Below are 15,058 nucleotides of genomic sequence, written 5' to 3'. Positions count from 1 at the left end.
ATAAAGCTCCCCACTGCCCTGCAAATTTCCCTTCAGCTGCTCATCCAATTCTACTTCATGTCCATGATTGAAACTGCCTTCATACATTCTGAAACAGCACATTCCAGATCCTAAAGACTCACTACACTAAAACTTTCTTCACCATGTTACCTTTAGCTTTTTGTATATAAAGAGGAACAGAGAGGCAAATCACTTAGAGGCAGATCTAATCACTTAAGATCTGTAGATTCTGCTTCTCAACTCTTCTACCAATGGGAACATTTACTGTATTTAAATCCATCATCTTATGGAGAACCTCAATCAAGTCTCCTCTCAAACTTTTCTCCAAGAAGAGATTTCTGTGAGTTATCTAATTCAGTGAAGTCTCTCACCCTAGAACCATTCTCCTGAATCTCTTCAAAACACTTTTTAAAAGCCGTTGCATTCCAATGTAATGTTCATTTGACACAATACTCCAGCTATGGCCAAATTGTTACGCAAAATAAATTTAAAGCTCAGATGTTGAAGCTATGACATGAGATGTTTTGTTACCAGCGCAGGCACGAAAACCTAATGTTCTAACTCATTCACCCAAGGACAATTCCTTAAATCAAATGCTCCTAATCCTAGCTATGCTGTTAACAGGTTAAAACTACTCTATCCATATGGAGAGAGGAAATTTAAAAAAGGTATTGTCTGCCTAAGGCTTCTTTTCTTCAACTTTTGATGGTCAGCTCCACAGTACTACAAACAGCAGTCAGGTAACCCTGGTTGAATAAAATATAACGTACAATTTAGAAGGACACAAGAGATATTAGTAAAGAATGTCATTTGCTTCCAAATTGGAATTGTATTTAAAATTCAGGGAAAAAGCTCAGTCACACTCTACTGAACAGAAGACAGAAGTTAGGTCCACAACTGCCATAACAGCAGCCTTCCAAAGATGGTCAACTCATTTTATGTGGAGCAAGACAAGAATCAAGTCATCCTTTGACAGTAACAATAAGTAAATTTAAATTGCCAGCTGAAAGGAAAATGGACTTTTGTATTAGGCAAGCTGCCTCGAATAAAATTTCCAATACATGCCAATTACAATGGTGCAGAGCAAATATAAGGATTAGTAATTCTACCCTATCCACATTTTACTTTGCAAGACAGCAAGAACATCACATACAATTAAAACATGTCTTACTTGCATACTCAGGGGGTCCACTAGATGGGCTGCAATGTTCATCTCATATTCGGAAAGCTTGACATTTTTTACGCCAATCTGCTTCATTAGTCTTTCTGCCTGCAAGTTAATTAATAATTAATCTAAAATACAAACAGAACATAAGGATAGTCCCACAGCTTCACTTCGATCCTAATTCACTCTCTTGCATTCCAAACACATTCAATATCACAAACTGTATTTTAATATTACTTTCAACAGAAACATTATTACATTTACTTCTAAAATGTATATCACAGTTAAATCTTTGTTATCCAGCAAATTAGGGAAATAGGTGGAGACAGTTAATCAAAAAAGTCTGTTAATGGGAAGTTACATTACTCCATGCACGAGACAAGGTGCTGCTTTGTTTTTCAGAGTTTGAAGGGAGAGGGGAAACAGCTGGGCAGTCAAGGACCCCAGTACAGCACGGCATCACAGTGAAATGTGAACAACTAAAAACAAGCTGACAGCACAAACTTCAACACTTTTTTTTTTAAAGAAATCAAGCTGTCAGTTTTATTAGCAGTTACTTAGAGTGATATATCTTTGTTCAGGTAAGATAACTAAAAATGTCATAATTTCAACATAAAGCCAAAAACAACTTCTGCAGATTTACAACCTGCCATCATTATTAGTTTTTTTTACTGAAAGAATGCATTATCTGAACAGTTAAAATAACCAGTTTTTAAAAAAGAAAATTCCAGCTCTCAAAATTTACAGTAACTAAAGGATTCTGCTTGTGTGTGCCAGATAATACAGTTTACTTTTTCATTAAATAAAAATTTTCAAATTATAAATAAATTTTACAAATTTAGCATTCGAAAGGAAATAACTGCACAGCAAGTTTCATGGATTATTCACATTATTTATCAGTCAGTTAATACAGCTTTAATTTTTAAGCTATATTTCATTTAAGCTGTCTCAAAGTGCTCAGGACAAAGTACAAAGTAACAACTTCTGCAACAGCTCTTCAAGGTAAGAACCCTAAATATGTTTTTTTAAAATACAAACCTTTTAACAATGTTATCTTTTTCAAAGAAAAGGACGCATTAGGATTTAATGTTTATCTAAATATTCACATTCTCCTTCTTACACAGTAAACACAATCACCCTAGAGAATAGATTTAGCATTACAGTCAATAAATTAATATTCTCACTTTGATACTAAATGTGGATTGTGTACAGAGGGGATTTTAGGAAATATACATATCATGAACAAATGAAAAAGAAAGTATGAGGGTAAAGAGAACAAGAGGAGCAAGAGGGTATACCTCCTTCATTAATATTAAATCAAGCAATAACAAATAAATTGCACTAAATGACATTTCACATAATCTTAAGTTGTTTTTCCAAACCAATCAAACTATTCTCGCTTAACGAGAAAGACAGACAATCTGAATTTTCGGTATGCAACTCTACTTAACAAAACTACTTACCAGAACAGGACTGAATAACTAGCAAGTTGGGGAAAGGATGCTGAGCTTCTCAGATCAGGTAGTACAGAGCTTTAAGCACAATTACATTTCTAAATTTCAATTAAATCATCCATTCAAATTTGTCATTCTGCACTTCAGTAAGCAAATCTTAATGCTCCTAATATACAAGCATGGATAAAATGTTTTAAAGAATTACAACACAATCTATATCTTACGAAATCGCTGATCTTTCACGAGACATTACCAAAGAAAACAATATCACGTTACACTTTTAATAAATTGAATTCAAGATTTTCAACAATCACATTGACAATCCTCAGCTGTAGTCTGCACACTTTTCCATCTGTACAGATATGAAGCTATCTAAGCCTAATGGTAACACAAAGGAAACAGCTAAGACCGATTGCCAGTATTAAAGGTGCGAACCTAAGAGAAACTTGAAACATAACTTAGGGTGAACCTTAAGCAAGCATAACTAGGCACAGAAAATAACATACCTTCAAATATACCAATGAGCAGGATAAGACATAAAAGGCAAAATATTGTGGATGCTGAAAATCTGAAACAAACTAGAAAATGTTGAGATAACTCAGGAGGTCTGGGAGCATATGTGGAGAAAGAAAGTTAACGATTGAGTCCAGTATGACTTTTCTTCAGAATGGTTCTGAATAGTTCCGAAGAGGAGTCAAGTTAAGACTTTTTTATTCACCGAAGGATGTGGGCATCGCTGACTGGCGAGTATTTATTGCCCATCCCTGGTGTCCCTTGAGAAGGTGGTCCTGAGCTGCCCTCTTGTACCGCTGCAGTCCACATGATTTGAGATGATAACACTGTTTCTCTCTCCAAAGATGTTGCCAGGCCTGCTGAGCTGGATAACATAGTTCATGATTGTGAAGAACAAGCCTGTAAAAGAAGCTAGTTATTTGAAAAAAGTCAACACATAGAACAATTTACTCAGGAGGATTGCTGGAGCCAGTATTCCAAGAATATTTGAATATCTTAACAAGAAGATAGTAGGCATTGTATTCTAGAAGAGTATGATCAAGTGAGGCAAGGATTTTCTTTGCCTGAACATATTCTGCAAACCTTCTGGGAAAATATAAATTAAGCTGGGATATCTATTTGAAATGGTCACAATCCAAGAGTGATGTCACTTGCTCTGAAGTCTCCAGTGAAAATTAGTATTTGTGTCCTCCAATTTATGCTCACAATCCAAATTATCAGCCTGGAGCAAGATTATCCAACCTTTTAAAAACTGAGACCATGTTTCTAGATGATGTTCGTCCAATATTTCTGCTCTGTAAGCTTTTTCCTCCATAAACTTAGAACCAGAACTAATTTAAATTTCCATGTGTGTCCCCTACTCCTTGAGATTACAAAAACAAAATCAATATTGCATGGTATTCATTACATGGACCAACTCCTGGACAACATTAATGGAAGCTATAAGGAGGAGTGATTACATGCAGCAAACTCATCAACTTTGAAAAGTCAAGTCTCAGATGATGGGTTCCTTAAATCGTGAACAGAATGTGGTTTGGAGAGCACAGAGCCCCAACTAATGAAAAGGATAAAATGATTAATTAGAAATGCTTAACTGTGAACAGCAGTGCTCACATGATTTAAAATGTAACTGGAGAAGGAATACAATACAAAATACAACATGCTAACATAGAAATACAGCAAAAGTCACCACATCATTAAAAGCACAATTCTGCATTTTAAAAATTAGAAATTCCATGGGATTCAAAGAACTAACAGAACTACAAATCTGAACTAACTGTAAAATATTAATAAAACATCTGGGTAAAGCAACAGAGAACAAAACTGTTCCGGTGAAGTCACAGATAGTCAGCCTATTCTAAGTTAAAAATCACACAACACCAGGTTATAGTCCAACAGGTTTAATTGGAAGCACTAGCTTTCGGAGCGCCGCTCCTTCATCCGGTGGTTGTGGAGGACACAATTGTAAGACAATTTATAGCTATAAATCTGTGTCTTACAATTGTGTCCTCCACAACCACCGGATGAAGGAGCAGCGCTCCGAAAGCTAGTGCTTCCAATTAAACCTGTTGGACTATAACCTGGTGTTGTGTGATTTTTAAGTTTGTACACCCAAGTCCAACACTGGCATCTCCAAATCAAGCCTATTCTAAAGTTTGAGTCACTATGCAAACTAACCATGTGCTAATAAGTAATGTCAAACTGTTATTATTATTATTTCATCAGATTTTCTTTTGCTTTATAAGTTGGTATTACTCCAGGTTCTGTGCAATACTGTGATTTCAAGATCCAATCTAGACATTTGGGCTGAAACTAGGCTGACCTTCCAGTCTAGTATGGTGGGGTGGGGTGGGTGGGGTAGGGCTGCATTTTTGACAGAACATTCAATGGATGAGACAGGGAATCAAGACCTTATCTGCCCTCTCAGGTGGATATTAAAGACTCTCGAGCTTATTTGAAGATTTGGTGAGTACTTTTCAGAAATGTCCTAGCCAATATTAACCTTTGACCAACATCACAAGTCCAGATTTCCAGACCATTTATCTAGCTCTTTATGGGAGCTTATTCTGCCATTTCATAAGTGATTATACATGAAAGTACTTGATTAGTTGTAAAGCACTGTTGACACCTTTTCAAAACCAGAGCAAGTACATAAAATGCAAGTTATTTCTTCAACATTCCAAAGGTAGATTGAAGACCGTCATTCAATCCATTCTATGGATAAGATGATAGATCAATGTGCTGATTGCTGCAATACACATTTATGAAAAATAACATAGCAGCAGAGAATTCTCCCAATGTCTTGCCTAACATACATGTCCCAATAAACCCCATGAAAACAAGTAATTAACTATCATTTATTTCATTGCTGCTTTTGGAATTACATGCCTGGCAAAATTTTGCCAACATCTTAGGTACTATATTTTAAAGTAATTTAATTGTATTTGACACACTTGGAGATTGTAGTACTTTGTACTCCACAAATTGATTATTCATTTCAGCCAATTCTTCTAAGAGCAAAGAGGAAAATGAAATCTAAAAACCATAGCAAACAATAACAAAATTTGCATCTACATATAGCTCTCTATATTACTGTGACAGTGCAGACTAATTTCTCAACAATGGAGGACTTCTTGAAGTTGATTCTCCTTTAAATTTTACACAAATATGCACACAGCAAGACTGCACAAAAATGAGACAAAGCACCATTTTAGATTGCTTTGGATATTGGTCAACAGATAAAAGCTGGCAAAACACCAGAATAAAATTTTTTTTAAAAAAAGAGTTATGTCACTTAACGTCCCAAAGATTTCTGTGACAGTGGGGCTCTCCATTATTGGCAATACCTGGTTGACTCTAACATACAAGTACAGAGTGGACAAAAAAATGACACCCAACAAATTATTACAATTTTCAAGAAGAATGCAGGCATCAAAACCATCATTCCTTCACTGTCTTGGGTTAAAATCCTGGAACTCTCCCATTAACAGCAATTATCCTAGGGACTGTGCAGTCCAATGTTACAGCTCACCAGTGTGTCTTGAAAACCAATGAGGGGTGAGAGCAATAGAATCATAGAGGTGTACAACATGGAAACAGACCCTTCGGTCCAACTCATCCGTGCCGACCAGAGATCCTAAATTAATCAAGTCCCATTTGCCAGCACCCAGTTCATATCCCTCCAAACGTTTCCTATTCATCCAGGTGTCTTTTAAATATTGTAATTGTACTAGCCTCCACCGCTTCCTCTGGCAGCTCATTCCATATATGCACTACCCTCTGCATGAAAAAGCTGACCCTTCAATCCTGTTTAAATCTTTCCCTTCTCACCCTAAACCTATGCCCTATAGTTCTGGACTGCCCCACCTCAGGGAAAAGACCTTGTCTCTTTACCCTATCCATGCCCCTCACGAAGTAAATACTGGTATTCCCAGCAATGTCCACAAATTGTGCATGTAAACTACTGCCTCATTTGTACTCTTGGTGAATTAATAATGTGGAATCAGTTTTTTTTCCCAGTTAAGAGTGTTGTTCTTATTTGTCAGAGTTTCATTCAGTGAAGTCAACTAGTTGCCTAACTACTCAAATGAATGAATAAAATTCTATGTTCTGGATTTAAAATTTACTCACTGAGCTGGAAGGATTGTTTTCAGATGTTTCGTCACCATACTAGGTAACATCATCAATGAGCCTCTGATGAAGCACTGGTATTATGTCGCACTTTCTAATTATGTGTTTAGGTTTCCTTAGGTTAGTGATGTCATTTCCTGTAGTGGTAATGTTCAGCAACATTTGTGACTCCTTGGACACTGAAAGAGTCCATGTCCAAATGCAATACAATCCCTGGACAACATCCAGGCTCAGGACAAAAATTCTTAAGTAACATTTGTGCCACAAAAATGCCAGGCAGTGATCATCACTAATAAAAGAGAATCTAACCTCCATCACTTGGCATTCAATAGTGTCAGCATCACCATCACTAAATCCTCCACCATCAACATCCTGGGGGTTATCATTGACCAGAAAATGAACTGGACTAGCCACATAAATACAATGACTACAAGCATAGGTCAGAGACTAGTAATGCTAATGAGAGTCATTAACCTCCTAACTTTCAAAGATTGTCCACCGTCTACAAAGCACAAGTCGGGAGCATGATTAAATACTCTCCATATGTCTGCATCAGAGCAGCTCCAGAAACATTAAAAAAACTTTACATAATCCAGGACAAAGCAAACCACTTGATTTGCACCACATCCACAAGTATCCACTCTCTCCATCACTAACATTCAGTAGCGGCAGTGTGAGCTATCTACAGGATGCACTGCAAAAATTCGCCAAGGCTCTTTTAGACAGCATCTTCTATCCCAAGAGCAGTTCCACCTAGAAGGACTGGCAGCAGATACACTGAAATACCACCACCTGCAGGTTCCCCTCCAAGCCTTAGGGGGCATGATGGCCTAGTAGTATTATTGCTGGACTATTAATACAGAGCAGGTAAAGTTCTAGCGACTCAGGCTTAAATCCCTGGAATTAAGAGTCTCATGTCCACCATGAATCATTGTCAATTGTTGGAAGAACCCATTTGGTTCACGGATGCCCTTTAGGGAAGTAAACTGCCATCCTTACATGGTCCAGCATATATGTGACTCCAGATCAATATGGTTGACTCCTAACTGCCCTTCGGGTAAAGTTATCCAGGTCATGCTGCATTTGGACATGGACTATTTCAGTCACAAATATTGCTGAACATTGTGCAATTGTTGGTGAACATTGGAGGGAAGGCCACTGATAAAGCAGCTGAAGACGACTGAGCCTAGGACATTACCCAAAGGAACTCCTCCGATCACTTCTCAAGGTGATTAATAGCCATAAAGGAACGTTTCCATGTCGACGTCTGTTATCAATCTAGATTGGCCATCAGTCAAAATTTATAAGCTGCTAAATAGTTCCTGGTTTTGTGGAAACTGTTGATGGTCGCACCCCATTCCTGGTATTCTTCATCTTGGATGTAAGCTTGATTAATGAGCATACTGTCATAATTGATTCCTGATGAAGGGCTTATGCCTGAAACGTTGATTCTCCTGCTCCTCAGATGCCGTCTGACCTGCTGTGCTTTTCCAGCAGCACACTTCCACTCTGATCTCGAGCACCTGCAGTCCTCACTTTCTCCATATTGCCACATAGGGTTTATTGATGCATGTATTGCCATTGGATTGAAATCCTCGAACTCCCTTCCTAAAGCATTGTGAGTCTATCTATAGCACATGGACGGTGGCCAATCAAGGCAGCAACTCACCACCACCTCAAGGACAACAAGTGTGGGGCCCAGCCAGCAATGCCCACGAACCACAGATTAATAGGAAAAGATATTTATAGCAATCCCCTAATTCTTCAGCGACATTATAGCCAAATCGTGCTGCCGAAACACACATTACCCCAGAACTACCTATATGCAGCAATATGATCAATACAAATACAATAAATCAGGACCCAAAGAAACAACAAACAGTATGATTAAGTATCATGCAGTGAGCATATCCTTGCTGTTACATCCTTTTGGCTACATTGTGGTGAGATTACCCATTTTAAATTAGCCTACCTTGTTGAATTTGCTGTATGTCATTCAAGGCATTAGGTCACAACTATGCTGCTATTTTTAATGTAAAAACATAATCCATTTATCTTAGATACAAGGATTCTAAATAGACAAGTATCCAAATTATCTTATTAGAAAATACTAAATCTCTCAGCTGACTGAAATGGCACATGTTCCTGTCTCTAAGCATAAAATATGAACAGAGGAAAGGCTAAAATATTCCAAAATATCCATGTTTAGTTCGTGTAATAAATTATAAAGTGAGAAACCAACCTGCTTCTGCGCTTCCAGTTTTTGTTTTCTTGTTGGATCAATGGCATCTACCATCCATTTGATAGTGTAGTATGTTACTGCACCAAATATTGTCAGACGAAAAATTAAACCAACTATTTCGTTGCGTGACAGAGGGCGAGTTAAAGAATCTGTTGGGATTTCTTTTAAAACCATCTTTACAGTTAGACCTAAAAGGCAACAAAAAAAAAAAGGCTTAGTTAGTCCCCATATTATTTCCTGGTTGTAGAACCCACAGGTACTGCAATACTGCAAGCTCAACTTCATTTCATTTACATAAAGGTTTATGAAATAGTGGTTAGTGCTTCACTGGCTCAACTTTGCAGCTGGTACAAACCATCTATGCCCCACAAAGGTACCAAAGTAAAAGTGTTAACTCTGAAGATTTTCACACAAACATGTTTTATTTCCTTTTGATTGCAAAGTAAAAATCAAAAATTTCATGGCAAGCATGTTGAGTGATTTTCCCCAGCTTCTCCGATGATTCGAGTTTGATGCATTAAATCTTATAGTAGTTACATAATCAGCCAAATTTACAATTGTTTGCAATATTCTGTTCAACTAGTTCCATTTGTATTCTAACAGAAAACTATCGATATCTGCATTATGCTGTAATGGTAATCATTTCCTCTAACACGCGCTATGTCAATACAAAATCTTCACAAATGAAAGCTTCCCTTTTGCAAAGGTACAAAACTTGACATTGAATCAATAATCTCTCTGCCTTGCCAAGCTTGTTGTTTTCCCTAGGTAAGTGCAAGCAATGCCTCCACATCATCAGCCTAAGCCAGAGGACTGAGGGTCAATGAAGAAGTCACATTTGTCAGAGTTTAATCAGAATGTGTAGCATAGCTATGAAGTTCATTTTTGTTCAAATTATTCCTGATAATGTTTAAGCTAGCCAATCACCACTTGAAACTGAGGAATTTTGATAAGTCATGCAAGCATTAGCAATGCTATCATGTTTTGCTTCTGCAACAAAAGTGACCAGTTTCATAGTAGAAATTCTTTCAGGACATTGTGTCACAGAATAGAATAGAATCGCTAGTGTGGAAACAGGCCCTTTGGCCCATTAAGACCACAAAGACTCCCCCGGAGACTTACCCACCCAGACCCATTCCCCTACCCTACTACGCTACATTTACCCCTGACTAATGCACCTAACCTACACACCCCTGAATGCTACAGGCAATTTAGCATGTCCAATTCACCTAATCTGCACATTTTTGGATTGTGGGAGGAAACTGGAGCATGTGGAGGAAACCCACGCAGACATAGAGAATATGCAAACTCTACACAGTTGCCCGAGGCTGAAGTCAACCCCGGTCTCTGGCGCTGAGAGGCAGCAGTACTAACCACTGTGCCACTCTGCATCACATAATGCACAGCACCATTGCTTCTACACCGACTACTTGTTGCAAAGGTACAAATGAAGAACATTATTGCACTGACAGTCAACTTTTTATTGATGGCCTCTAGAAATTAAGACATGGATTTCGAAAGTAAATGGGATTCCTTCTCCTGAGCTAACAAGTCAATTTTCAAAAGCAGCCTACATCATCATAATTTTTGTTACAATCTGAGTGTGCCACTTTTGGTGCAGTATCTGGTGAATATTAGGAACGCATTACGTTAGTTACGGGGCAAATTTAACCATACAATATTGTAGGCATTCTGAACATGCTGCGTCGTGATGAAATCATTCCAAGTGCTGGCTTTCATTATACGCTTGACATTTGAGGAAATCGAATCTATCTCCATAGATGGAACTTTCGATTTCGCTTTTATTATTGGCGGTTACTTAGTATTCTCCGGAAACTGATTTCGGGAGGATTTATACCCTGGGTGAGAGTTTGCATCAGGAGTTAATTGCTCAACATCGTTTCCTGGTTAAAACAAAACCCGTTGCCTTGAAACGGCCCCCTCTGTTTCACCAGTTGGTCCCCACTTTCTTTACTGATGTTGACATCCTCTCCATCCCTCGACGAACACAGTAAACGAAAGTGAACTTCACGGCTATACTCCATACCCTGCGAGGTTAAATTCCGACTGGTGTGACTTCTTCAGTGACCCTCAGTGTCCGGGCCGAGGCGGACGGATGTGGTGGCCTTGAGCAGGCCCGGCTTCCTTCTCCCCGCCACTCGGGGAAGACGGCGAGCGCGGCAGAGAAACGGCCACCGGCCCGTCCACAGTCACATTCCCAAGCCCAACGAATTAACGAGGCAGCTCTTTTCTGCACAAATCCCAAAGAAAGACGTACAGAAGGGACAGAAACTCACCCACGTCCGTGCGGCAGGACAAATGTGCTCTGAACCCCACTTCCGCTTCCGTGTCCGTCCCAACACTGCATCAGGAACAATGAACCAATGAACAATAGTTCCGTGAAACCGCCTTCAACTCAATCAGAAGCTTCATCCACCTGTTGTCTCTCTTTGGGTTCTTCCTTAATCTTTATTCCTTACCCACCCTATCTTCTACATTTAAAAAAATGTTTCCTAACTAAGTAAGATGCTGGAATCTGCACTGAAAACAACAAGATGCTGGAAATCACAGCCTGTCAGACAGCATCCATAGAGAGAGAGAGAGAGAGCTAATGTTTCGAGTCCAGATGACTCTTTATCGGGAGCTGTCTAGTTACCATCAATTCTGAGGAAGAGTCACTGAATGGAAACGTTACTTCTGATTTCTCTCCACAGATGCTGCCAGACTTGTTCAACTTTTCCAGCAATTTTTGTTTTTGTTTCAACTCAGCTATCACGTGCACATACACCTTAATATACAGGTGGGGATTTTCATATGGTCATTGACACCTACTCTGCCCTGTACTCATCAAATTAACTTTAAAATCGAGAATAATGGCAGTGCTTTACAGCATGGTTTGAATGTACACTATGATTTTGGGTCAAGACACTGGACGAGGAGAAGGGAAAATTAAAAAAAATGCTTTTAGACTTAGATTTCAACTAATACTATTTATGATACATTAACAATAAATACTGCAATTCGTGATAATAGTAGATATAAAGCTTTGTTGGAGAGCTACATTATATAAAGGATCATCTAAATTCTTTCTGTGATAATGTCCATGTGCTCTTAAGATTCTCATTCTCTCTTAACTCTGTCCACACTGCTGTTTATAGTCAGTGTTTCACAGCTCCATGACGTAATTGCAAGATTGTTCCAAGTTCAGAAGCACCTTCTACACAGATAGAACCAAAGAATTGGGCATTGTCTGAGTTCAAGATTAGCCTTATTGCCCATTCTCTAATTGATAGCTGCCAACACTGTTCAGCTACACTTGGGCTTGACAACAAAGAGATACCATTGGACCAACCATACTGGCCCAGATTTGAAGATGCCTGTCACTGAACTTTCTTGTCCTAAGTTACCCATAAAGGTCTACAGATCTCTGTGCAATGAGAATTTGCCTTTGGTTGCAGTTTATAAACAGGTTTTAAATTGTTTATAAACCTACACCATTATATGTAGAAAAAGAAAAAAAAGGCTCACGTATTCTTTTTATCATCAGACCATTTGTTAGATGGTGCCCTCCTAAAATTGCCCACTTTCATGTCATAGATTTTTTATGGCTGAGAATCCTATTCTGGCCTATCCTGATGTGGCTCAAAGGTAACCAAGAAGATAGCTATATGATTGTAACAAGGTCAGCCAGGTGGACTTCAGAGTACAAGTTCCCTGATTGGACCAGATTAACAGCACCAATCAGAGGGCCCTTACTGACAGATAAGAACAAGAGTGTCTACATATATAAGTAATTCAAGTATAACTTGGACCTAAGATTGATTAAATATTTGGTATGTGTCAAGCTATAAAGAAAACAAATTTTTAACTTTTCTGAGTTTTTTGGCAATTGGGGATCTAATTGGAATTTTCACGAGATGCATATTTTGAAGTATGTTTCATTTTTAATACCATTTGAAAAGTGATATTGCCCACCTGTAAGACTTGTATAGAATTCTAAATGATGTCATATTTTTGGTGTCCTAAAATTCATAATAAATATAAAATACTTGTGATGAAAAAAAAACAAGAGTGTCTTTCCCCGTCCAACTCTATTTTGATTTAGTCCCTACCCTCCCCTTCACTGTTTTGCTCACACAGCATTGCCCTGTGGTTTGAAGGGCAGTGCTTGTCACTGGCCACTCGGGTGTTTTTCCTATCTTCCTGGTGGTGGCAATTGAATAAAGATTCGTGCACTTTGTGTCTTTTCACTGTGTTTCACACCTGCACACACACACCATGGGTGCTGGGGAATAAAAATAAGCACTACCGCACTTAGGCGGTAGTGTGGGGGTTAAATTAACAAAAAAAAAACAGGAGTGTTAACTCTATTTTGATTTAGTACCTGCCCTCCCCTTCACTGTTTTGATCACACAGCATTGCCCTTTGATGAGAAGTCCAGTGCTTGTTACTGGCCACTCGGGTGTTTTTCCTATCTTCCTGGTGGTGGAAATTGAATAAAGATTTGTGCACTTTGTGTCTTTCACTGTGTCTCACATCTACACACACACACCATGGGTGCTGGGGAAAAAAAAGCACTACCGCACTTAGGCGGTAGTGTGGAAGGAAAAAAGAAAGAAAAAAAAAGAATAAAAAAAAAGAAAAGAAAAAATATATAAGCAGGAGAGAAGGGCAGTGCGTGTAAAAAAAAAAGAAAAAAAAAAACCGGAGTGTTAACTCTATTTTGATTTAGTACCTGCCCTCCCCTTCACTGTTTTGATCACACAGCATTGCCCTTTGATGAGAAGTCCAGTGCAAAAAAAAAGAAAAAAAAAAGAACAAGAGTGTCTTTCCCCGTCCAACTCTATTTTGATTTAGTTCACTACCCTCCCCTTCACTGCTTTGCTCACACAGCATTGCCCTGTGGTTTGAAGGGCAGTGCTTGTCACTGGCCACTCGGGTGTTATTCATATCTTCCTGGTGGTGGAAATTGAATAAAGATTCGTGCACTTTGTGTCTCTCACTGTGTCTCACACCTGCACACACACACCATGGGTGCTGGGGAAAAAAATAAGCACTACCGCGATTAGGCGGTAGTGTGGGGGTTAATTTAAAAAAAAAATAAAAAAAAAAAAGAAAAGAGAAAAAAAAAATCTAAAAATCCCCCCTTCACTATTTTGATCACACAGCATTGCCCTGTGGTTTGAAGGGCTACTGCTTGTCACTGGCCACTCGGGTGTTATTCATAAAAAAAAATAAAAAAATAAAAATAAAAATAAGAGTGGAGCCCGGGTGTCCTTGGAGAAAAAAAAGAAAAAAAAAAGAACAAGAGTGTCTTTCCCCGTCCAACTCTATTTTGATTTAGTCCCTACCCTCCCCTCCACTGTTTTGCTCACACAGCATTGCCTTTTGATGTGAAGGGCAGTGCTTGTCACTGGCCACTCGGGTATTTTTCATATCTTCCTGGTGGTGGAAATTGAATAAAGAGTCGTGCACTTTGTGTCTTTCACTGTAAAAAGAAAAAAAAACCATAAGATTTCCAACTCTATTTTGATTTAGTCCCTACCCTCCCCATCACTGTTTTGCTCACACAGCATTGCCCTTTGATGTGAAGGGCAGTGCTTGTCACTGGCCACTCGGGTGTTTTTTCCTATCTTCCTGGTGGTGGAAATTGAATAAAGATTCGTGCACTTTGTGTCCTTCACTGTGTTATACACCTGCACACACACACCATGGGAAGAAAAATAAAAAAAATTAAAAAAGCACTACCGCACTTAGGCGGTAGTGTGGGTGTGTTAAAAAAAATAAATAAACAGGAGATTTTTGATCACTCAGCATAAAAAAAAATAAACAGGAGTGTACACAGCAAAAAAAAGAAAAAAGAAAGAAAAGGAAAAAAAAGAAAAAAGAACAAGAGTGTCTTTCCCCGTCCAACTCTATTTTGATTTAGTCCCTACCCTCCCCTCCACTGTTTTGCTCACACAGCATTGCCTTTTGATGTGAAGGGCAGTGCTTGTCACTGGCCACTCGGGTATTTTTCATATCTTCCTGGTGGTGGCAATTGAATAAAGATTC

The 15,058-nt window shown here is 38.6% G+C and overlaps 1 protein-coding gene across 2 annotated transcripts in view; it reads right to left on the bottom strand.

The window, feature by feature from the left end:
• The window catches only part of atad1b (ATPase family AAA domain containing 1b), a 46,788-nt gene extending 35,402 nt beyond the window's left edge, over nucleotides 1–11,386 (bottom strand). The window contains exons 1-3 of one of the 2 annotated variants that reach the window (XM_072557835.1): nucleotides 11,302–11,386; nucleotides 9,005–9,192; nucleotides 1,172–1,270 (exon numbers count right to left, since the gene is read on the bottom strand). In XM_072557835.1, coding sequence (XP_072413936.1) covers nucleotides 1,172–1,270; nucleotides 9,005–9,178 — 273 coding nt within the window. In that variant the 5' untranslated portion in view covers nucleotides 9,179–9,192; nucleotides 11,302–11,386. The other variant, XM_072557836.1, reaches the window with a different exon arrangement.
• Nucleotides 11,387–15,058: the final 3,672 nt, after the last annotated feature.

The sequence above is a fragment of the Chiloscyllium punctatum genome, chromosome 38, assembly GCF_047496795.1.
Source record: "Chiloscyllium punctatum isolate Juve2018m chromosome 38, sChiPun1.3, whole genome shotgun sequence".
NCBI classification, from domain to species: domain Eukaryota; kingdom Metazoa; phylum Chordata; class Chondrichthyes; order Orectolobiformes; family Hemiscylliidae; genus Chiloscyllium; species Chiloscyllium punctatum.
This window is presented reverse-complemented; position numbering and strand designations above follow the sequence as displayed.